Here is a 22603-nt window from a genome sequence, read left to right on the forward strand (position 1 = left end):
AAGAAAGAAAGAAAGAAAGAAAGAAAGAAAGAAAGAAAGAAAGAAAGAAAAAAGAAAGAAAGAAATGCAGAGGTTCAAGAATAGAGAGGAAAAGGTGCCCAGGAGGTCAATATGAGAAATTCCTCCCAAACAACCTCAATTTACATGCAAATTAAAACAGGTCCAACTGGAGGCCACAGCAGCCCTCCCACTCCTTCGCTGGGAGGAACCAAGACCCAAGGGCCCCCAAGCTCAGCCACTGGAGCCTCCTGTAGAAAAAGCGAGGAGCCATAGAGATGTGGCTTCCTAGACCTAGACAGTTGGGGGGTGGGCGTGGCGAGCAGCCGGAAGTCGAGGGCCCCGCGGGGACCCCCCCCCCCCCCCCCCGCATCATTCCGGGCCTCCACTGCCGGCGCGTCTAGTTCTCCAGTCACCTCCCAGCGTCCCGGCGCCCAGCCGACGGCGCCCAAAGCCGGAGCCGCCGCGGGAGCCCGGGTGAGCGGGTGCGCTGGGGTCGGGTGGGCATGCGCGGAGGGCGTCCCGGGTGCGCGCCGGAGCTCGCCGGGCGGCGCTGTCCTTGCCCGCGCCCCTCCCCGCCGCTGACCGCCGCGCTGTCCCTCCTCGGCTCGGAGTGGAGGTGGGCGCTGCGGCCTCGGCTTGGGCAGCTGCCGGCTTTGAGGACAGCACCGAGGAGCCGGTGTCTGGCCCCGTGCCCGAGCCCCAGAGCACGCATTGCCCCCGGGAGGTCGCAGCCGGGCAGCCGGGGTCCCCAGCCCAGGCCGGGCTGCTCTTCCCCAATCTTCTCGGAGGCGGATGCCCAGACACCCCTGGAGACGTGCCCGGAGCAGAGGCCCCCGGACTTCTGGGGACTGTTTTCTCTTCCTGGAGGGATGGACCAAGTCCCATCCTTTAATTTTGTAATATAATGGTATTTAAAAAGCAAACTTAGATTACCGGTGCCACCGTTACTTTAGAAAATATACAGGGTTCCCCCCCGCCCCCCAAAGTATACACACTTTGAGTGATTATAAAGTCAGTGTTTATTAACATACAGTTCATTTCCAAAATTTAAAAGACTCTACAGAAATGAATACTTTTTTTTTTGCCAATGCCTGTTTTCAAACATGACCATTCTGGTCCAGGCACTGCTGATAACAGGCAGCAATCGAATCAAGAATCATTTCGTTCAGTATTTGTGCGCCCTCAATCCGTCCACAGTTGTTGTTTTTTGTTGTTGTTGTTGTTTTTTAAATATATTTTTTTATTGATTTTTTACAGAGAGGGAGAGGGATAGAGAGTTAGAAACCTCGATGAGAGAGAAACATTGACCAGCTGCCTCCTGCACACCCCCTACTGGGGATGTGCCTGCAACCAAGGCACATGCCCTTGACCGGAATCAAACCTGGGATCTTTCAGTCCGCAGGCCGACGCTCTATCCACTGAGCCAAACCGGTTTCAGCCACAGTTGTTGGTTTTGTACTGTAAACTTTATCTTTTGTGTATCCCCATAAAAAAACAATCTAGTGGCACTTTAGGATAAATTTTCTTTGTTCAAAGCTTAGTCTGGTTTACTGGTTTCAAATCAGTTAAACCTGAAAAGGAGCGGAAATTAAGTGAGTTATGAGCTGGTGAAGTGTGTATACATTTTTTTAGGACACCCTATACTTAACACTACTGAAATCCTAAAACTCAGAATAAGTGTTGCCCTTTGCAAGAGAGGTCTTTGCTAACGTGTCAGTGACTATGTGTATATAATTATTGTTTTGTTACTGTTTTACAGCTTGCCAGATTAAAACTTGATAATGAACGGTCATTTGGAAACCATTGCTTCCGAATAGTTTGGGTTTCAGAAGTCTTGTCTCAGATAGCATTATTTTGGACTTTTGGAATTAGAGCCCCTGAATTCAGAACTTGCTCATGCAGCTTAACTCGTTGAGTGAATCACTTAGCTGCGCTGAGCCTTTTTTGTTCTTCTTAACCATGGCTCACAAACCTTTTGTTAGAAGCAAACAAAATGTATGTTTAAATATTTGTTACTTGCATCAGCAAAGTAAGAGTAAATAAGAGTTCTGGTAATTTACTGTAGAACATCATTTAGAAACCCATTTTTTCAGACTAAATGTATGTGTGTATGCATGTATTTAATAGGCTTTATTTTTTAGAGCAGCTTTAGGTTCACAGGAAAATGGAACAGAAGGTACAGAGAGAGTTCTTCTGTACTCCCTGGCCCCACTCATTCATAGCCTACATGGCCCCTACTCGGGATTGAGCCTGCAACTCGGGCATGTGTCCTTGACCAGAATCATACCTGGGACCATTAGGTCCACAGGCCATTGCTCTATCCATTGAGCAAAACCAGCTAGGGCATTCTAAGGGTTTTGATAAATGTATATTGACATGTATCCACCATTATACAGGGTGGAGCAAAAGTAGGTTTACAGTTGTGAGTACAAAAAAACAGTTTCCTCTTGTATTATTTAATTACTAGAGGCCCGGTGCATGAAATTCCTGCAAGAGTAGGCCTTCCTTCCCCTGGCTGCTGGCACCAGCTTCCCTCTGGCACCCGGGATTCGGGCTTCCCTTGCAGTCCCGGCTTCGGCTTCGTCTGGAAGGTCGTCCGGTTTAATTAGCATATTATGTTTTTATTATTATAGATTGTTTTATTTTCCATATGAGCAACTGTAAGTGTACTTTTGCCCCACCCTATAGTATCATACAGAGTAGATTCACTGCTCTGAAAATCCTCTAAGCTCTGCCTAGTCTTCCCTCTTTCCCCCTTCCCCTGGCAACCACTGATCTTTGTATGGTCTCCATAGTTTTGCCTTTCAAAAATATAGTAGGCATTGTATAGTATATAGTCTTCTTTTCAGATTGGCTGTTTTCACTTAGTATTATGCATTTAAGTTTCCTCTGTGTCTTTTCATGGCTTAATAGCTTGTTTTGCTTGTTTTTAGTATTGAATAATATTCCGTTGTCTGGATGGGCCACAGTTTATTCACCTGCGGAAGGACATCTGTGTTGCTTCTAGGTGTTGGCAATTATGAATAAAACTACCGTAAACATCTGTGTGCAGGTTTTTGTGTAAATATATATTTCTCAACTCCTTCCAATATCAAGGGGTACAATTGCTAGGTAATATGGTAAGAGTATGTTTAGTTTTGTAAGGAACTGCCAAATTGTCTTCCAAAATACCTATTCTATTCTGCATTCCCACCAGCAGTGAATGAGAGTTCTTGTTGCTCCACATGCTCCCCAGCATTTGGTGCTGTCAGTGTTCTGGATTTTGGCCATTCTAGTAGGTGTGTAGGGGGATCTCGTTGTTGTTTTCCTTTGCGTTTCCCTGATGACATATGATGTGGAGCATATTTTCATACACTTATTTGGAATCTGTATATCTTTTTTCGTGAGATGTTTGTTATAATCTTAGGGCTGTTTTATAATTGAGGTGTTTTCTTATTGTTGAGCTTTAAGAGTTCTTTGTATGAAATATACAAAGGATAACAGTCCTTTGCCAGATATGAGTGTCTTTTGCAAATATTTTTTCCCAGTTAAAGACTTTCATACAGCCGAAACCGGTTTGGCTCAATGGATAGAGCGTCGGCCTGCGGACTCAAGGGTCCTGGGTTCGATTCCGGTCAAGGGCTGTAGGGGGTGTGCAGGAGGCAGCTGGTCGATGATTCTCTCTCATCGATGTTTCTAGCTCTCTATCCCTCTCCCTTCCTCTCTGTAAAAAATCAATAAAATATATATTAAAAAAAAAAAAGACTTTCATACAAAGGACTGTTATTCTCTTGACATTGCCTTTTGCAGGTCAGAAGTTTTTTGTTTTAATGAAATCCAGCTTATGAGCTGTTTATTTTTGGATCAGTGCTGGAGTTGGGTAAATGCATTCATAAAAAGAGGGAGGAGCTATGTACCAACAAGGAAGATCCGTGAGATACATTGTTAATTGAGGGAAGAAGATGCAGTACATGATTCATGGTGTTCTATCATTTGTGAGGAAAGAGAATTACAGAAGAAAAATGTAAAGTAAAACCTTTTTACTGGTGTGTGCCACGTACAGTACAGGGCCACCTTGTTCTGCCTCTCAACAGTCCTTAGAATTTGACTTCTTTTTTTTTTTTTTTAAACTTTTTTTTTTAAATATATTTTTATTGATTTTTTTACAGAGAGGAAGGGAGAGGGATAGAAAGCTAGAAACATCAATGAGAGAGAAACATCGACCAGCTGCCTCCTGCACGCCCCCCACTGGGGATGTGCCCGCAACCAAGGTACATGCCCTTGACCGGAATCGAACCTGGGACCTTTCAGTCCACAGACCGATGCTCTATCCACAGAGCCAAACCGGTTTTGGCAGAATTTGACTTCTGTTTATGTCTCTGCTCTGCTCCTGCAACCTTACCTCTAGAGCTTACTTCCCTTTTTTTGGTTTGAAAAGCATATTTCTAACAGAGCTGTATGTCCCTCCCTTGATTTTAAAATTATGTTTCTTCCTGGAATGGCTGTCCTAATATTCCAGTGTTTTTTTAAAAATTTTTTTTCCTTTAAAGCCCATTCCAAGATTACTTTCATGAATTCTTTCTGTGCTTGTTTGCCCTCCTATTAATTATACTTACACATTATATTGAAATTGTATTTATGTTTCTGCCTCTATTGCTCATTTATAAGCATGCTAAATAAAATTAATGAAGGTGCTGTCCTATATCACTGATACAGATATAACGCATATATATGTATCAGTGATATATGAAAAGGTATTTCTTTATTTTTTTTTTAAAATACATTTTATTGATTTTTTACAGAGAGGAAGGGAGAGAGATAGAGAGTTAGAAACATCGATCAGCTGTCTCCTGCACACCTCCTACTGGGGATGTACCCACAACCAAGGTACATGCTCTTGACCGGAATCGAACCTGGGACCTTTCAGTCCGCAGGCCGACGCTCTATCCACCGAGCCAAACTGGCTAGGGCTGAAAAGGTATTTAAAACTATACCTTTTTTGGCCCAACAGTTTTTTGGTTTTTTAAAAACCAAAAAAGGTATTTAAAACTATACCTTTTTTGGCCCAACAGTTTTTTTTCTAGGAATTTTTCCTGAAGAGATAAACAGATTTGTAACCAAAAATTTATTAGCAAGGATAGTCATTGTGGCCTAATTTATAATAGAGGGAAATGATAAACAATTTAAATATATAATAACAGGGAACTCTTTAAGTATGAATGGACTCATGTGCTCTTAAAAATAATGACTAGCTCTGACCGGTTTGGCTCAGTGGATAGAGCGTCGGCCTGCGGACTGAAGGGTCCTGGGTTCGATTCCGGTCAAGGGCATGTACCTTGGTTGCGGGCACATCCCCAGTGGGGGGTGTGCAGGAGGCAACTGATCGATGTTTCTCTCTCATCGATGTTTCTAACTCTCTATCCCTCTCTCTTCCTCTCTGTAAAAAATCAATAAAATATATTGAAAAAAAATAATGATGACTACTTAATATTATGTTCTCAACAATACGTGTGGGAAGTAAGTTCCAGAGCAGTACAGTTGGATCCAGTCTTGTGCTCCAAATTGGTGCAGAGAGCAAGGACTGGAAGAACACTGCCCTGAACATAGCAGGGATTATTCCTGGTTTCGTGTGTGTTTTCTGGTTTTACAGGTTTTCTGTTTTGTAATAAAATTGTATCAGGATTAAGACCATGGTTACTTGTTGACTCCACAGAACATAGGAAAGAATGCAAGTTACAGAAGGTTAACTAACATTTGAATCAATATACCAGGCACTGTTCAAAAACTTAAAGTGTATTTAGACATCAAATTCTTACAACAAGCGTATAAAATAGGAACTGTTATTACCCCTATTTTTCAGGTTAAAAGACAGACTCAGAAGTGAGGTAACTTGTTTAAAATCACACAGGGCACCCTGGCCAGTTTGGCTCAGTGGATAGAGCGTTGGTCTGCGGACTGAAGGGTTCCGGGTTCGATTCTGGACAAGGGCACATGCCCGAGTTGCAGGCTTGATCCCCGTGTGGGGCATGCAGGAGGCAGCCGATCAATGATTCTCTCTTATCATTGATGTTTCTGTCTCTCTCTCCCTCTCCCTTCCTCTCTGAAATCAATAAAAATATATTTAAAAAAATAAAATAAAACCACACAGGGCTAGCCAGGATGCCCATTGTTGGAGTACTGGATAAAGGAAGGAGGCGCTGTGAGTAAAAACCAAAGGAATTTCATGTCTGTGGTTTCAGCAGTGGTCTGGTTGCCTGTGTCAATGTCCCCAGAGCCTTGAGCTGGGGGCTTTGTCAAAGGAGGCACTGCTGCGAGCCTAGAACCTTGCATTTAGGGATTTTTCTCTTCATCACTGGGAGCTGACTGGGGGCTGGAAAACTTGGTGGTTTCACTGCATTAACTTTAACAATGGTTTTTTTTTTGAAGTTTTGTAGATGATGTTCTCCAAGCTCTAAAGGAAGAAGTCAAGCAAGGATTGAGAAGAGGCTTTCTTAACTAAAGACAATGACAAGAGAAGGTTGGCCCCACAACGCTCTGAGACAAGAGGGTCTTGTTAAAGGGAAGGATGATACCTGGAAGTGGGGAACCAGCTTCCAAGGGAGCAGCTCCTCTGTTTGGGAGACCTCCCATCTGCACTTCAGACAGTTACGGTACCATGAGACGGCTGGACCGCAGGAGGCGCTGAGCCGGCTCCGGGAGCTCTGTCGCCGTTGGCTGAGGCCAGAAGCGCGCACCAAGGCCCAGATCCTGGAGCTGCTGGTGCTGGAACAGTTCCTGAGCATCCTGCCTGGGGAGATTCGGACCTGGGTGCAGATCCATCGCCCTGGAAGTGGTGAGGAGGCCGTGGCCCTGGTAGAAGAGCTGCAGAAAGACCTCGATGGACCAGTGCTAAATGTGAGAAAGGGCGAGGGGGAAGAGTTTGGGATGGAAGGAAGGAGAAAACTGAGCCAGGACTGGAGGGCGAGCCTGTGATGTTTTCATTAACAATAGCATGTTAGCAACCCTAATGGTAATTAGAACAGGTTCATGAGCTATTCAGACCATAGGATATCTTTGCAGTTAAATAAATTTATGAGTGGGGTCTTTGGGCCCAGTTCAGAATCCGCACAAAGTCATTGACTGCCCTCTGTCCTCCTGGGTGATGCTTGCTAATGCTGAGTTTGGTTCAAGAGCCTGAAGAACATAAGGTTGCTAAGTGTTCTCCTGAACAGAAGCATATGTATTCTTCGTTTGCAATGATGATGTGAACCTGAAGTTAAAAGGCAGTGAGAGAGTAAGAATGAAGCTTTCTAGATCTGGCGAGACTTTGCCACGTGTTCCCCTACTTGGGTTTCTGTGAGCCAGAGGATTGGGTTGAGATATTTGCTTCTGATAAGATTTTATATCCTTGACTATGAAGTTGGGATCTTATATAGTTCCTAGTGTGTGTGTATGTGAGATCTCTGTCAATCTGTAGCCCACTAGGAATATTTCTATTAGAAGTCTGAAACAGAATTTCAACTTGGCAGTGGCACCAAAGATGGGCTTGTTTAATCATAAAAAATGAAGAATTTTGGAGCTATGTATTTCATTAAACATCACTAATGCATCTTCCTCTTTTGAGAGATAAGGAAACAGAGGCAGAAAAGGGTTCGCTGGATTGCCTTAGGCCAGACATCTAGCTGGCAGCAAAACCACATGTTTAGACTCCCACTCTAGTGTTCCTTCTGTTGGAGCAGGAAGGGATAAGTAAAGGGGTAAATAAGTAGAAGAGTGTCTAAAACCAGGTCTGAAGCTAAAACACATGCTCTTAATTATTGCTTGTTACTTCCCATTCCCTCCCTAACCCCCACGCAGGTCTGGCTTCTGTTTCCACTGTTCTGTTCGGTCTCCTCTGGGAGAGGTCACCAGTGCCATGAGTGGGGCTAGAGGGCAGCTCCATTGTTCTCAAGGCAAAGTTTTTCTGCTGTTCTGGTGCTCCCTCCATACTTGAGGTGGGTCTCTGATCTCACAGTTCTAGGTTATGGGCAGAAAGACGTCCACAGTGGTTAGGTGAGTTGATTTTCTGGAGGTACAAGAAGAGCCATCTTGTTTTGTTTTGTTTTGTTTTGTTTTGTTTGTTCCCAGGTTCCAGTCCTTGTCCAGGACCAGGAGGCCATGAGCATGCCAGGAACTGCACATCCTCAGGCACCCCCAGGGAGCCACATATCAGCTGAAATTTGCCCAAATCCTCTTCCTGATCCGGCTGTGTTCAACCTCCAGGATCCTCAACATGGTACTTATTTAGTAGCCCTGGCTTTGGATTTCCTTTCTTTTCTTGGACCTTTACTGTGGCTCATCCCTCTACTCCCAGGTGGTTGCGTCCTCTCCTATCCTTTGTATGAATTCTTTATGGTGACAAGCTCTTTCTGTTCTCCCTCTTGTCCTTTTATGGGTCTCTGACCTTTCATCCATCCCTATTAATGCTCTTTGTGTTATTCCAGCCCTGTACATGGAAGGTTTGTAGGTCACTTTATAGCCATCGTTGCCTAGGCATGAGAGTTCTGGGTCTTTCTGAATTCCTTGTTTGTAGAAGACTAGGAATAGTCCCTCGGCTTGGCCTACGGAGATTGGGCCGAAACCGGCTCCCCAACGTCCCCTAAGGGGTCCCAGATTGTGAGAGGGCAGTTCTTGGGTGATGCACCCCAGAATCGGGCTCATCACCCGAGAACCACAGCTGCCAAGTCACTGTAGCTTGGCAGCTCCTGCATTGAGCACCTCCCCCCTGGTGGTCAGTGCACATCATAGCTACTGGTCTGCTGGTCTCTTAGGCTTTTATATATATGGACTAGAGGCCCGGTGCACGAATTTGTGCACTGGTGGGGTCCCTTGGGGTGGCCTGCAGAGATCGGGCCCCAGCTCGTGCCCCCAGCCTCACAGCCCCAGCTCATGCCCCCAGCCCTCCAGCCCCGCCTGGCACCCTGACTTGGCCTGGCACCACCCCCTCACCTGTATAGAATTGGACTTGGAGTAGTCGGCAGGGACAGCAGAAATCTCATGCTGCTTTTCCTCCTTCCTCAGATTCTCCTGCCCCTGAAGCTTCTGCCCTTTCTCAGGAAGAGAACCCAAGAAATCAATTGATGGCACTCATGCTCCTAACAGCCCAGCCCCAGGTGAGGTTTGCATCCTTTTTTCCTTCCTAAGGATCTGTCTCAGTGGTCGGCAAACTCATTAGTCAACAGAGCCAAATATCAACAGTACAATGATTGAAATTTCTTTTGAGAGCCAAATTTTTTAAACTTAAACTATATAGGTAGATACATTGTTATTAACTTAATTAGGGTACTCCTAAGCTGGCCTTTGCTAAAAACTCAAGGGGCCAAAGAGCCGCATGTGGCTTGCGAGCCGCGGTTTGCTGACCACTGATCTATCTGAACCACCTAACTGTACCATCAAGTGCCCTCTCTCATCCTAGTGCTTAGTGTCCAGTTCCCATCTCTAAATCAAGGTCCACGCTATTAGAAGGCAGACTTTATGTGGGGTCTTCCTTTATCGCTGATATCCCTTGCCCACCTCATGACCTCACAATGTGAAAGGAACCTTTCAGTAGGGGAGCTCCTGGGCATGGATAACCACACACATACCTGTTATTTCAGGAGTTGGTGATGTTTGAGGAGGTATCAGTATGCTTCACTGCAGAGGAATGGGCATGCCTGGGCCCAATTCAGAGGGCCTTGTACTGGGATGTGATGCTGGAGAATTATGGAAATGTGACCTCCTTAGGTAAGGACTTTTTGTCCCATGATTCTTATCTTTATCATCAGCTTTTGCTTATTTTCTTTATGAAAATAGTATATACTTATTTTGGAAAACAAAATGTTAGAATAGAAAAAAAATCTTCCCTTAAGCCCACTACTTGTAGACAGTTACCAAAATCCTCCTATCTAATAAAAGGGTAATATGCAAATTAACCATCACTCGGTCACAAAGTTGGTGGCGCCCATAGCCACAAGATGGCAGTGCCCAGTCCTCTCAGCCCCGCCAGATTCCCGCAGTCCCGGGGGGATGGCTGCTGAGAGTTGGCAGTGTGAGCGGCCTGGCGGAATGCTTGCTTCATTGCCGCGGTGACAAGGCAAGCATTCCACCCCGGCCACGGAGGACCTCTGGGCAGCGGGCACGGAGCGGCTGCGGGGGTTGGGGGGCGGGGGACACTTGCTTCGTCACCTGGTGACGAGGCAAGCGTTCTGCGCCTGGCCACGAATGGGCCTCTGGCCAGGCCGGGGCGTGGATGGGCCTCTGGGCCATGGATAACCTCCGGCCAGCGGGCACAGAGTGGCTAGGCCCTGCTTAGAGCTACTAGCGCACGGATTCGTGCACAGGGCTACTAGTTTTAATATATTTCTGCTTTTTTCTGTGTATTTGAGGGTTTTTTTCTTTTTTAAAAAAATATATTTCTTTATTGGTTTCAGAGAGGAAGGGAGGAGAGAGAGAGAGAAACATCAATGATGAGATGTGCTCTCCAGCACATCCCCCACTGGGGATCGAGCCTGCAACCCAGGCACGTGCCCCTGGCTGGAACCGAACCCAGGACCCTTCAATCTTCAGGCCAGTGCCCTATCCACTGAGCCAAACCAGCTAGGGCTATTTGAGGTTTTTTTACATTGTTATCAGTGTGTGTTTGTGTGTGTGTTGTGTGTGTGTGTGTGTGTGTATACAGTTTTAAAACTTGCCTTTTTTGCGTTCTCATATTATTAAAAATTGTTTGCAGCCCTAACCGGTTTGGCTCAGTGGATATAGCGTCGGCCTGCGGACTCAAGGGTCCCAGGTTTGATTCTGGTCAAGGGCATGTACCTTGGTTGTGGGCACATCCCCAGTAGGAGGTGTGCAGGAAGCAGCTGATCGATGTTTCTATCTCATCAATGTTTCTAACTCTCTATCCCAGTGGTCGGCAAACTGTGGCTCGCGAGCCACATGTGGCTCTTTGGCCCCTTGAGTTTTTAGCAAAGGCCAGCTTAGGAGTACCCTAATTAAGTTAATAACAATGTACCTACCTATATAGTTTAAGTTTACAAAATTTGGCTCTCAAAAGAAATTTCAGTCGTTGTATTACTGATATTTAGCTCTGTTGACTAATGAGTTTTGCCAACCACTGCTCTATCCCTCTCCCTTCCTCTCTGTAAAAAATTAATAAAATATATATTTTTAAAATTGTTTGCAAAAATTTTTTAAAATATATTTTATTGATTTTTCACAGAGAGGAAGAGAGAGGGATAGAGAGTTAGAAACATCAATGAGAGAGAAACATCGATCAGCTACCTCCTGCACACCTCCCACTGGGGATGTGCCCGCAACCAAGGTACATGCCTTTGACCGGAATCGAACCTGGGACCTTTCAGTCCGCAGGCCGACGCTCTATCCACTGAGCCAAACCGGCTAGGGCTAAGAGTATTTAAAAAAATTTATTAGCTATTTGTACTTTCACATTATACATCTATCATGTGGTGGCAACTGTGGAAATGATGTGATTCTGTCATTAAGTAGCTTACCATGGTTTGGGAGATGAACACAGAAGGCAAAGTAAAATAATTGGTATGAGAATGGCATAAGCTTCTTGAGATTGAGATAGAGACAACTGCAATCAGTTTCATTCTGGACATTTCATAAAAATGGAATCATACAATATGTGGTCTGTTGTGACTGAATTCTTTTACCCAGTGTAATGTTTTCAAGGTTCCTCCATATTGCAGCATATTAATACTTCATTCCTTTTTATGGGCATACAATATTTGTTTGTATGGATATATAACATTTTATTGATCTGTTCATCAGTTGATGGACCTTTAGGTTGCTTCCACCTTTGGGCTATTATGAATAACACTGCTATGAACATTTGTGTACAAGTTTTTGTGTATACATATGTTTTAATTTCTCTTGGATATATATATACATATATATATATATATATATATATATATATATATATACTTAGGAGTGGAATTGCTGGGTCAAATGGAACCGCTTAATCATTTGAAGAACTGACACACTGTTTTCCAAAGTTGTTGCACCATTTTATGCTCTCACCAACTGTACATGTGTTTCAATTTCTCCAAATCCTCAACAATACTTGTTATTATCTGTCTTTCTGATTATAGTCTTCCTAGTCAGTCTGAAATGATTTGCATTTCCTGATGGCTAATAATGTTAAGCAACTTTTCATGTGCTTATTGGCTATTTGTATTTCTTTGAAGAAATGTCTATTCAGATTCTTTATATATTCTATATACTGGTACATTATAAAATATATCACTTTCAAGTATTTTCTCCATTCTGTCAGTTGCCTTTTCACTTTCTTGGTGATAGTCATTGAAGCACAAAGTTATTAAATTTTGGTGAATTCCAATTTACTTTTTCAGCATGTGTCATCTAATAAACCATTGCCTAATCCAAGGTCATGATGATTTATGTCTGTTTCTTCTAAGAGTTTTATTGTTTTAGCTCTTACATTGAGGTCTTTGATCCATCTTGAGTTAATATTTATATATGTATATGGTGTAAGGTAAGAGTCCAACTTCATTCTTATACATGTGGCTATTCAGTTATCTCAGTACCATTCTTTCCCTATTGAATTGATTTGACACCCTTTCAAAAATAAGTTAACTATAAATATGAAGTTTTATTTCTGGGCTTTTCATTCTATTCCTTTGATTATATAGGCCTCCATTCTGTTCCTTTCACTATATGTTTTTCCTTATGTCAGTGGCACTCTGTCTTGTTACTGGTGCTTCAAAACATATTTTGAAATGAGGAAGTGTGAGTCCTCCATGGTCTTTTTCAAGATTGTTTTAGCTATTCTAGGCTTCTTGAGTTTCCCTTTGAATTTTAGGATCAGCTTGACAATTTCTGTGAAGGAGATAGCTGGGATTTTGGTAGGGATTGCATTGAGCTTATAGATCAATGTGAGGAGTATTGCCATTTTAACAATAAGTCTTCCAATTTGTGAATCTATCTATTTCATTCTGTGGGATTCTTTTTATTTTCTTAGTCTTCAGTTTCTTTCAGTGATGTTTGTAGTTTTCAGAGGAAAAGTTTTACATTTAAAATATTTATTCCTAAGTCTTTTATTCTTTTTGATGCTATTATTTCTTAATTGCCCTTTTTTGGGGATTCTTTTGTAGTAGTGTATAGAAATATCACTGATATTTGTATATCTGCCTTATATCTTGCAACCTGAACTCACTTAATTCTAATTTTTTTAAATGTATTTTTATTGATTTCAGAGAGGAAGTGAGAGGAAAAATGAGATAGAAACATCAACGATGAGAGAGAATCATTGATCTCCTGCCTCCTGCATGCCCCACACAGGGGATCAAGCTCGCAGAGCCCACAACCCAGGCATCTGCGCTGACCGGGAATTGAACCATGATCTCCTGGTTCATATATAGAGAGCTTGTCATCTGCAAATAGAGTCTTACTTCTTCCTTTCTAATCTGGTTACGGTTTATTTCTTTCTCTTGCCTAATTGTCCTGGCTAGGGCCTCTGGTACTTGTTGCATAGAATTGACAAGAACAGACATCCATTTCTTGATCTTAGAGGGAAAACATTCAGTCATTCACCAGTAAGTATGATACTAGCTTTGGAATTTTTGTAGGTGTCTTTTATTAGATTGAGGAAGTTCCCTCCTATTTCTGCTTTATTGAGTATTTTTATTGTGAAGGGTGTTAGACTTTGCTAAATGCTTTTTCTGCTTCTATTGAGGTAATTATGTGATTTTCATCCCTCATACTATTGATATGGTGTATTACATTAATTGTCTGATGTTATATTAACATTTACATTATAAATCTTACTTGGTCGTGATGTATGATTTTATGTGTGTGTGTGTGTGTGTGTGTGTGTGTGTGTGTGTGTTGCTGGATTTAGTTAGCTAGTATTTTGTTGAGGATTTTTATGTCTATATTCATAAGATATATTTATAGTTTTCTCTCTTTTTTTAAAATATATCTATGTCTGGTTTGGTATTAGTATAATACTGACCTCATAAAATAATTTTGGAAATGTTTCCACCTCTTCTATTTATTGGAAGAGTTTGTGAGGAATTGGTATTTGTTTAATGTTGGGTAGACTCACCAATGAAGCAATCGGGGCCTGTGTTTTTCCTTGTGGATAGTTTTTTTAAATCAATGATTTAGTTTCTTTACTTTGTATAGAACTATTCAGATCTTCTATTTCTTGTTGAGCCAGTTTTAGTAATTTGTGTCTTTCTAGGAAATTTTCTCTTTTTATTGTGTTAATTTATTCAGTTTATTGGCATGGAATCATTCATAGTATTCCCGTATAATCCTTTTTATTTCTGTAAGGTCAGTGCTAATGTCCAGAGGGGGTGACTTTTGTGTTTAGTTTTTAAGGGTGTAAGTATAGGGCATGTAGTGAGTTGGAAAGCGAAGCGCAGGAAAAGAAAAGGGCATGGGCAGTGATAGAAAGGAAACAAAAACATGACATATATTAGGGCATCTGCATGTAGTTCTCTGTGGCTAGGGTCTAGGGGCATAAAGGATACTGAAAAGAAGTGAAACCAGAAAAATAGTTAAACAGTGGGTGAAGGTTTCTCTTGGGCTTTGCTGGTTATTGAACTTTATCCTGTGGGCAATGAAGAGTCCTTTATTTTGAGCAGGTGAATGACATGGTCAAATTTACCTTTTGGAAAGATAATTGGCAGTGAAATAGACATAGCTTAGAAGAGGAGATAGGAAAACCTATTTGTTTCATGCAGGCTTCAGAAAGTAACCAGTTTCCGCTGTCATTCTGACATTTTTCCACAATGTTTCCTAAAGCTTAATAGGCCCCTGTGTAGTCTGATTTCTATGGTAAAAGTGCAGATACTTTAACCACCTTATTAGCTACCTATATATATAAAACCCTAATATGCAAATAGACAGAACGGTGGAACAACCAAACAACCAGTCGCTATGATGTGCGCTGACCACCAGGGGGGCATGTGGAACGTGGCAGGCATAGGCTGCAGCAGGATGGTGGAGCAAGTGAGCCGGGGTGCCAGAGCAAGGCAGGGCACCGGTCACTGTCATTGGGGCGAGCCTCTGATGGTTACTGAAAATTCTTTCCTCCCATATGCCATGGTCCCACCCGGCGCTCACACCTGCTGCCAGCGCCGACCCCACTCGCACCCGCTGCCAGTGCTGGAGCTGCCGCTCGCACCTGCTGCCGGCGCGAAAGCCACCTCCTGCACCCACCGGCGCCAGAACTGCCTGCTCGCACCCGCTGCTGCTGCTGGCACTGGCCCCAATTGCTCTGTGCCATCAGTGGGTGCAAGCGGTGCCAGCGCTGTCAGTGCGTGGGAGCGGCAGCGGCAGGAGCGGGGCTGCCGGCAGAGAGGGGACCGGGGGCCGCGGTGGGAGGGGCCGGGCGGGGGTGCAGAGGACAGGCAGAGACCCACCCCTGTGCCCGCTGTAGCCTCCTGTCCCACAGTTCCTTTCAAGGTGCATGAATTCGTGCACTGGGCCCATAGTAGTGTATAAAAGAGTTGCTTCCCTTCCCTCCCCTCCCCTCCCTCCTCCCCTCCCCTTCCTCGTCTTGTCTTGTCTGGTCTTGTCTTTTTCTTTTTTTTAAAAAAAGTATCCATCTACTCTATCCTAGGCTTCTTTACTATCAAAGGGAGAGAAAGGGAGAGACAACAATGTAAGAGAGATGCATCAATTGGTTACCTCCCGCATGCACCCCAATCTGGGAGGGTTGTGACCCTTTGGTGCCTGGGCTGAGGCCCTAACCACTGAACATTGCCAGCTAGAACAATGTTTTCATATTTTTAAATATCTTTCTTTTTTTTTTTACTTTGTATTCTCCTATCTTTTATGTCTAACTAAGTGAGGGAATCTAACCCAGACCTGATGTTGTGAAATATGTTTTAAATTTTCCATCTTAATTTTAAAGGAATTGTGGAAATTAATAGATGAATTCTGAACATTAAATTATTTTTTAAAAAATAGGTTTTTATTGATTTCAGAGAGAGGAAGGGAGAGGGAGAGAGAGATAGAAACATCGATGAGAGAGAACCATTGATTGGCTGCCTCCTGCACATCCCCTAATAGGGATGGAATCTGAATTGGGCATATGCCCAGACCCGGAATTGAACTGGTAACTTCCTGGTGTATGGGATGCTGCTCAACCAACTGAGCCACACCAGCTTGGCAGCATTAAGTTGCTTTTTTAAAAAATATTTTATTGATTTTTTTATAGAGAGGGATGGAGAGGGACAGAGAGTTAGAAACTTCGATGAGAAAGAAACATCAATCAGCCACCTCCTGCACATCCCCTACTGGGGATGTGTCTGAAACCAAGGTACATGTCCTTGACCAGAATCGAACCAGGGACCCTTCAGTCCGCAGGCTGACGCTCCATCCACTGATTAGGGCTTAAGTTGCTTTTTAATGGACTTTTCCCCCTCAGGTTAATTACTTTCAAGTAATTAAAAAGTGTTTATGGAGTTAACTCTTCAACACTTAAGATTGCCTTTCAGAATCCTTAGGTGTATATATATATTTATTTATTTTAGAGTTCCCATCTTCCCAAGAAGAAAATAAAAAGACAGTTTTTTATAAGCCAAATGATGCTTCTTTTTCCATCCAACTTCCTGTTCCTCAAGTCTGAACCACCTATATAAAATCGCATGTACTCTCTCATTCTTCCTTGCATCTATGTTTTCAACATCAATATATTTTTTTAGCTGCTCCCTGAAGACAAAGCATTAGGTGCATCTGAGAATGAGTTCTGTTAATCCATTTATAACATTCTGTCAATATAGCATTCTGCTTTGAACCTGTGTTTAATGAAAAGTCTCTTTTTTGTATGCATATAAACATGTATCCTTCTAGCTTGTTAAAGTTGTTTGAAGATTTATTCTCACTAACACAGAGACTTGGTAACATTTGCATTTTTTTTAATTCATTTTACCAGAATGGGAGACCATGACTGAGAATGAGGAGGTATCAGCAAAGTCAAGCATATCTCATAGAGTAGATTCTCAGAAAGGAACATCAAGAAGACTTCAAGGAGGTATTCCCCAGGTCCTTGATTTTGAGAAAGAGTGTGCATGGCAAGTTTCGGCAAGTCAGTGGGGAAATGAAACAAGTGAAAGAGATACACCGAAGAAATGTTCCCTCTATGAACGAGACAAGAAGAAAAGGACTCTGCCAGAAAAACGAGGCCGGAAGCGGAAGGAATTTGGAGAAAGCTTGACTCTAGGTTCAGCTCTTTCTGAAAGTTTAATGGGTCCTGAAGGAAAGAAGTTTTATAAATGTGATATATGTTGTAAACATTTCAGTAAAATCTCCCATTTTATAAACCACCGGAGAATCCACACTGGTGAGAAACCTCATAAATGTAAGGAGTGTGGGAAAGGCTTTATTCAGCGTTCGAGCCTTCTAATGCATTTACGGAACCATTCTGGGGAGAAACCTTATAAATGTAACGAATGCGGGAAAGCCTTCTCTCAAAGTGCTTACCTTCTAAACCATCAGAGAATCCACACTGGGGAGAAACCTTATAAATGTAAGGAGTGTGGGAAGGGCTTCTACAGGCACTCGGGCCTTATTATACATCTGAGGCGCCACTCTGGGGAGAGACCTTATAAATGTAATGAATGTGGAAAAGTTTTCTCTCAGAATGCTTACCTCATTGACCACCAGAGGCTCCACAAAGGGGAAGAGCCTTATAAATGTAACAAGTGTCAGAAAGCTTTCATCCTGAAGAAGAGCCTCATTCTGCACCAGAGAATCCACTCTGGGGAAAAACCCTACAAATGTGATGAATGTGGAAAAACATTTGCTCAGACCACTTACCTTGTTGACCACCAGCGACTGCACAGTGCAGAGAACCCATACAAATGTAAAGAATGTGGGAAAGTCTTCATTCGAAGTAAAAGCCTCCTTTTACACCAGAGAGTACACACAGAAAAGAAGACCTTTGGTTGTAAAAAATGTGGGAAGACTTTCAATTCTAAGTCAAACCTCATTGACCATAAGAGGATGCATAGCAGAGAGAAGCCCTATAAATGTACTGCATGTGGGAAAGCCTTCACTCAGAGTGCTTACCTTTTTGACCACCAGAGACTACACAATGGGGAGAAGCCTTATGAATGTAATGAATGTGGGAAAGTTTTCGTTCTAAAGAAAAGCCTCATTTTACATCAGAGGTTCCACACTGGAGAGAATCTCTATGAATGTAAAGATTGTGGCAAGGTCTTTGGTTCTAACAGAAACCTGATTGACCACGAGAGACTCCACAATGGGGAGAAGCCCTATGAATGTCAAGAGTGTGGGAAAACCTTCATTATGAGCAAGAGTTTCATGGTCCATCAGAAACTTCATACACAGGAAAAAGCCTACAAATGTGAGGATTGTGGGAAGGCTTTCAGTTACAATTCAAGCCTGTTGGTACATCGGAGAATCCACACTGGGGAAAAACCCTTTGAATGCCGTGAATGTGGAAGAGCTTTCAGTTCTAACAGAAACCTCATTGAACATAAGAGAATCCATAGCGGTGAGAAACCTTATGAGTGTAATGAGTGTGGCAAATGCTTCATTCTGAAGAAAAGCCTCATCGGACATCAGAGGATTCACACAAGGGAAAAATCTTATAAATGCAGTGACTGTGGGAAAGTCTTCAGTTACCGCTCAAACCTTATAGCCCATCAGAGGATCCACACTGGTGAGAAGCCCTATGCATGTAATGAGTGTGGGAAAGGCTTTACTTACAACAGAAACCTTATTGAACATCAAAGAATTCACAGTGGGGAAAAAACCTACGAATGTCATATATGTAGAAAAGTCCTCACCTCTAGTAGAAATCTTATGGTACATCAGAGAATCCACACTGGAGAGAAACCTTATAAATGCAATGAGTGTGGAAAAGACTTCAGTCAGAATAAAAACCTTGTTGTACATCAGAGAATGCACACTGGGGAAAAACCATATGAGTGTGAGAAGTGTAGAAAATCTTTTACTTCTAAGAGGAACTTAGTTGGCCACCAGAGAATCCACACAGGGGAGAAACCATATGGGTGTAATGATTGTAACAAAGTTTTTAGGCAAAGGAAAAACCTTACTGTGCATCAGAAAGTTCATACAGTTGAAAATCTCTGTGAATGTGATGAGTCTGAAAAAGAATTCTCTCAAACTTCAAACCTTCATCTTCAACAAAAAATCCATACCATGGAAGAATTCTCTTGGCTTCAAAATGCCAATGAGCTGAGTCCAAGTTAGAGATTCAGAAAATGTAGTGTCATATGTAAAATGGAATAGAATGCCTGCCTATTTAAGTAACTGTTGGAGAAATGGCAATATGTGGTTCTTATAAGAAAGGAATTCATGATTGCCTCTATTTTATTCAAGTGAGTTGCATGTGAAAGAAGGTTATTGTAGATTTTCAAGAATACAAAAACAAACCAAATTCTAGTTAAAGTATACTCTGTTCCAGACAATTCATTATGACCCAGAAAGAGATCTTGGAGCAATTGAAGGACTCTGAAGAAATTGGATTTATGGGATGTAATGATGTTATAAGCGGTAGCAAAAAATGTCTTTGTATTAAAAAGTGGAAGTTGTTTGTGAAAATGTATATGTTACACATTTTAGAGATAGAATCACTGCTGCAGAAAGTCTGTATGGACAGTATGATTGAGACATGTCAGATATGGAGTTGGGTGAGCAAGAGCCTGCTGTTTGAGAATAATATAAGAAGAGCACTGGATTTGGAATCAGAAGACCTAGGTTTAGGTCCTGGCCCTTTCTCTTACTAGTAATGTGTTGTTATTATGTCAGCATGTAAGCCTCAAGTTTCTCTGTCAGTCAAATATTAACATAATGCCTACCTCACAGGATTATTAAGAGGATTAGGTGAAAGAATCTTTGTGAAAGTACTTTGTGAAGTAATTTAGTTGCCAGTAAAGTTGGATAAAAGAGGTATAGTCACAATCTAGAACACAACATAATGTAATGTTTGTTCATTAGTTAATATTCAGACTCTGTGAACCTCAAAAGGCATTCATTTTTATAATAAGATGAAATGTGGTGGATAAGTAACTGGAATTTAGCTCTCTAAGAAAACTTAAAAAAATACAGCTTTAAAAATGTTTAAAGGGCCCTAGCCAGTTTGGCTCAGTGTATAGAGCATCGGCCTGCAGACCAAAAGGTCCCAGGTTCGATTCCGGCCAAGGGCACAGTTGAAGGCTCCTCCCCCTCCTGGGCCCTGGTCAAGGCTCGTGCAGGAGGCAACCAATCTATGTGTTTCTTTCATATCAGTGTTTCTGTCTTTCTCTCTTCCACTCTACCTAAAAAACATCAATGGAAAAATATCCTCAGGTAAGGATTAACTCCACCCATAAAAAATGTTTAAGGGAACCCTGCTGGTGGCTCAGTTGGTTGAAGTGGCATCCCATACACCAAAAGATTGCCAGTTCAATTCCTGGTCAGTGCACATACCTATATTGCAGGTTTGATCCCCATTCGGGATGCATATGGGAGGCAACCAATTGATGTTTCTCTTCATCCCTCCCTCCCGTCTCTCTCTAAAATCAATTTTAAAAAAATGAATTTTAGGTTGTTTGCTTGAAAAACTGGAAAATAATTTTTTTAAATGGTTAAGGGAGTTAATAGACCCTAGTTTGTTTTTACATAATACTGGCTTATTGTGGAAAAATAATATGCCACCTGTTAACACTGATACTAACGCAAACAATTTCTTTTCAACCTTCGAATTTGAAACCTGGTGTATGTAGGGTATCAGAATGGAAGGGTAGTCCTATGTTGCTTACCTTGTTCATAGGGAAAAGTCCTTAACCCCAACCCATGAGCTGATTATCCCTGCCATTGTCCTCAATTTCTTTATCATTGTTGACATGAGATAGCTTTTTACTCAAGAAATAACATTCTGCCCCAGCACTCAACTACACAAATTTTTCACACACAGCCAAGCCCTTCAACCTCTAATTAAACCAATTCAGAATCCATTTCTGGACCGTCAGGCCCATTATTCCCTGTAAAGCAACGATTCATTCAGTTTTCCCTTTTGTACATTTGTAAATTTAATTCAACCTATATTCTTGAGTTCATAATTTTATGTTGTCATTCTCAAACTCCAATTCTGTAGTTGGTATTACTATCAGGATTGTGTTTCCTAATTACTAGTAGTATTAAAGTGGTATATTGATTATAATAATTATTAATTCAACTCCAAAGTTCCTTGAGGGCTGGTTCCTCATTAGAATGAAGGTACCCAAAAGTGAATACTGGAATGGGCCCAAGGTTAAAAGTCTTACGACCTGGTTATGAATTAGATTCTGCAAGTTTTCTTGGACAAATGCCTTCATTTCTTGGAACTTTGATTTCCTCATCTGTTAAGCAGGAGGAAGAATATCTACCTCATGAAGTTATTACAAGGTAATGAATATGAAATTGCATTATATCCGTGCTGCAGAAGAATCACCCCAGATTATGTAATAATTACAAAGGTAAATGTTCTCTAAGAATGGAGAAAACTAGCATTTACCTCTTAACCTTTTGCACTCAGATGTCGAGTGTGACTCGACACGGTTAGCATTAGAATAAAGGAATCGAGAAAAAAGCAAGCGAGTGCAAAGGGTTAACCAGTTAAAATGCAACATTACTAAGGCTGAAACAACCCATATAATGTGCCTCTTCATGGGATACAATAAGCCAAAAGTATAACCTAAATTCATCAAGCTTCTTAGACCAGATTGCCAGTTTACAGGACATATAGGAAGCAGAAGAACAAGATAAGTGACACCAGGAGAAATAAATTCAGATGCGGGATATTGTACAAGAAAACTGCACTGTATTATTCAAAATGACAATGATGAAAAGGGGAGAGGTGATAATCTTTGAAGCCGAATGAGTATTAAGAGTTCATTGTACTGTTCTCTGCTTTTATATACAATATGTATGAAATTTAACACAGTAAAAGGTATAATAAGTGAATTAGGAAGCTGTGTTTAAAAGATCGTAAAGATCACCCGCCAAGCATGGCTCAGTGGTTGAGCATCAACCTATGAAGCAGGAGGTCACAGTTCCATTCCTGGTCAGGGCACATGCCTGGGTTGTATGTAGGCTTGATCCCACTGTGGAGGTGTGCAAGAGGCAGCTGATCAATGATTCTCATCATTGATGTTTCTATTTTCCTCTCTCTAAAATCAATAAAATAATATATATTTTTAAAAGATTCTAAAGATCAATAAGATGCTAAAGCAGGAATATAGACTCATACAAATGCCAAATTGATTTTTGACAAAGATACAAAAGGAATTCAGCAGAGGAGGGACTTTTCAGCAAATGCTGTTGGAACAATTGGATATCCATAGGCTAAATAAATAAATAGTTGGGAACTAAGCAAAGAATTCTTAGATTTTTATAAAAAACATGCTCCATAAGAGGGAAAAATTATTTACTCTTTAAAAGACTCTTGAGAGGCCCGGGCTGGCATGGCTCAGTGGTTGAGCATATGCCTATGAACCAGGAGGTCATGGTTTGATTCCGGGTCAGGGCATATGCCTCAGGGGTGTACAGGAGGCAGCAGATCAATGATGCATCATTGATGTTTCTGCCTCACCCTCTTCCTCTCCCTCTCTTAAATCAATTT

At 42.0% G+C, this 22603-nt stretch overlaps 1 protein-coding gene, 1 long non-coding RNA gene and 1 other non-coding gene across 3 annotated transcripts; 1 reads left to right on the forward strand and 2 right to left on the reverse strand.

The window, feature by feature from the left end:
* The first annotated feature begins 6449 nt into the window (after positions 1–6449).
* Positions 6450–19590, forward strand: ZNF197 (zinc finger protein 197). The gene is made up of 5 exons (XM_054729494.1): positions 6450–6873; positions 8086–8233; positions 9019–9110; positions 9594–9720; positions 16907–19590. The coding sequence occupies exons 1-5, from the start codon at positions 6484–6486 to the stop codon at positions 19210–19212; spliced, it is 3063 nt and encodes a 1020-aa protein (XP_054585469.1). The 5' UTR covers positions 6450–6483; the 3' UTR covers positions 19213–19590.
* LOC129152128 (uncharacterized) lies at positions 7774–9446 on the reverse strand. Its single transcript, XR_008558846.1, has 3 exons — positions 9388–9446; positions 8947–9044; positions 7774–7974 (listed from the first exon to the last, which is right to left on the reverse strand). It is a non-coding gene; the product is annotated as an uncharacterized LOC129152128 (long non-coding RNA).
* On the reverse strand, positions 10016–10102 carry MIR9195-2 (microRNA mir-9195-2). Its single transcript, NR_130481.2, is given in 1 exon segment — positions 10016–10102. It is a non-coding gene; the product is annotated as a microRNA mir-9195-2 (primary transcript).
* Positions 19591–22603: the final 3013 nt, after the last annotated feature.

The sequence above is a fragment of the Eptesicus fuscus genome, chromosome 18 (assembly GCF_027574615.1).
Source record: "Eptesicus fuscus isolate TK198812 chromosome 18, DD_ASM_mEF_20220401, whole genome shotgun sequence".
NCBI lineage: Eukaryota > Metazoa > Chordata > Mammalia > Chiroptera > Vespertilionidae > Eptesicus > Eptesicus fuscus.

Bases quoted from the DNA above. Each gene is read 5' to 3' on its own strand.
- ZNF197 (XM_054729494.1), top strand. From the start codon at position 6,484: ATGACAAGAGAAGGTTGGCCCCACAACGCTCTGAGACAAGAGGGTCTT. The intron at 9,111-9,593 runs GTGAGGTTTGCA...CTGTTATTTCAG, and splicing joins TCCTAACAGCCCAGCCCCAG to GAGTTGGTGATGTTTGAGGA. The intron at 9,721-16,906 runs GTAAGGACTTTT...TCATTTTACCAG, and splicing joins TGGAAATGTGACCTCCTTAG to AATGGGAGACCATGACTGAG.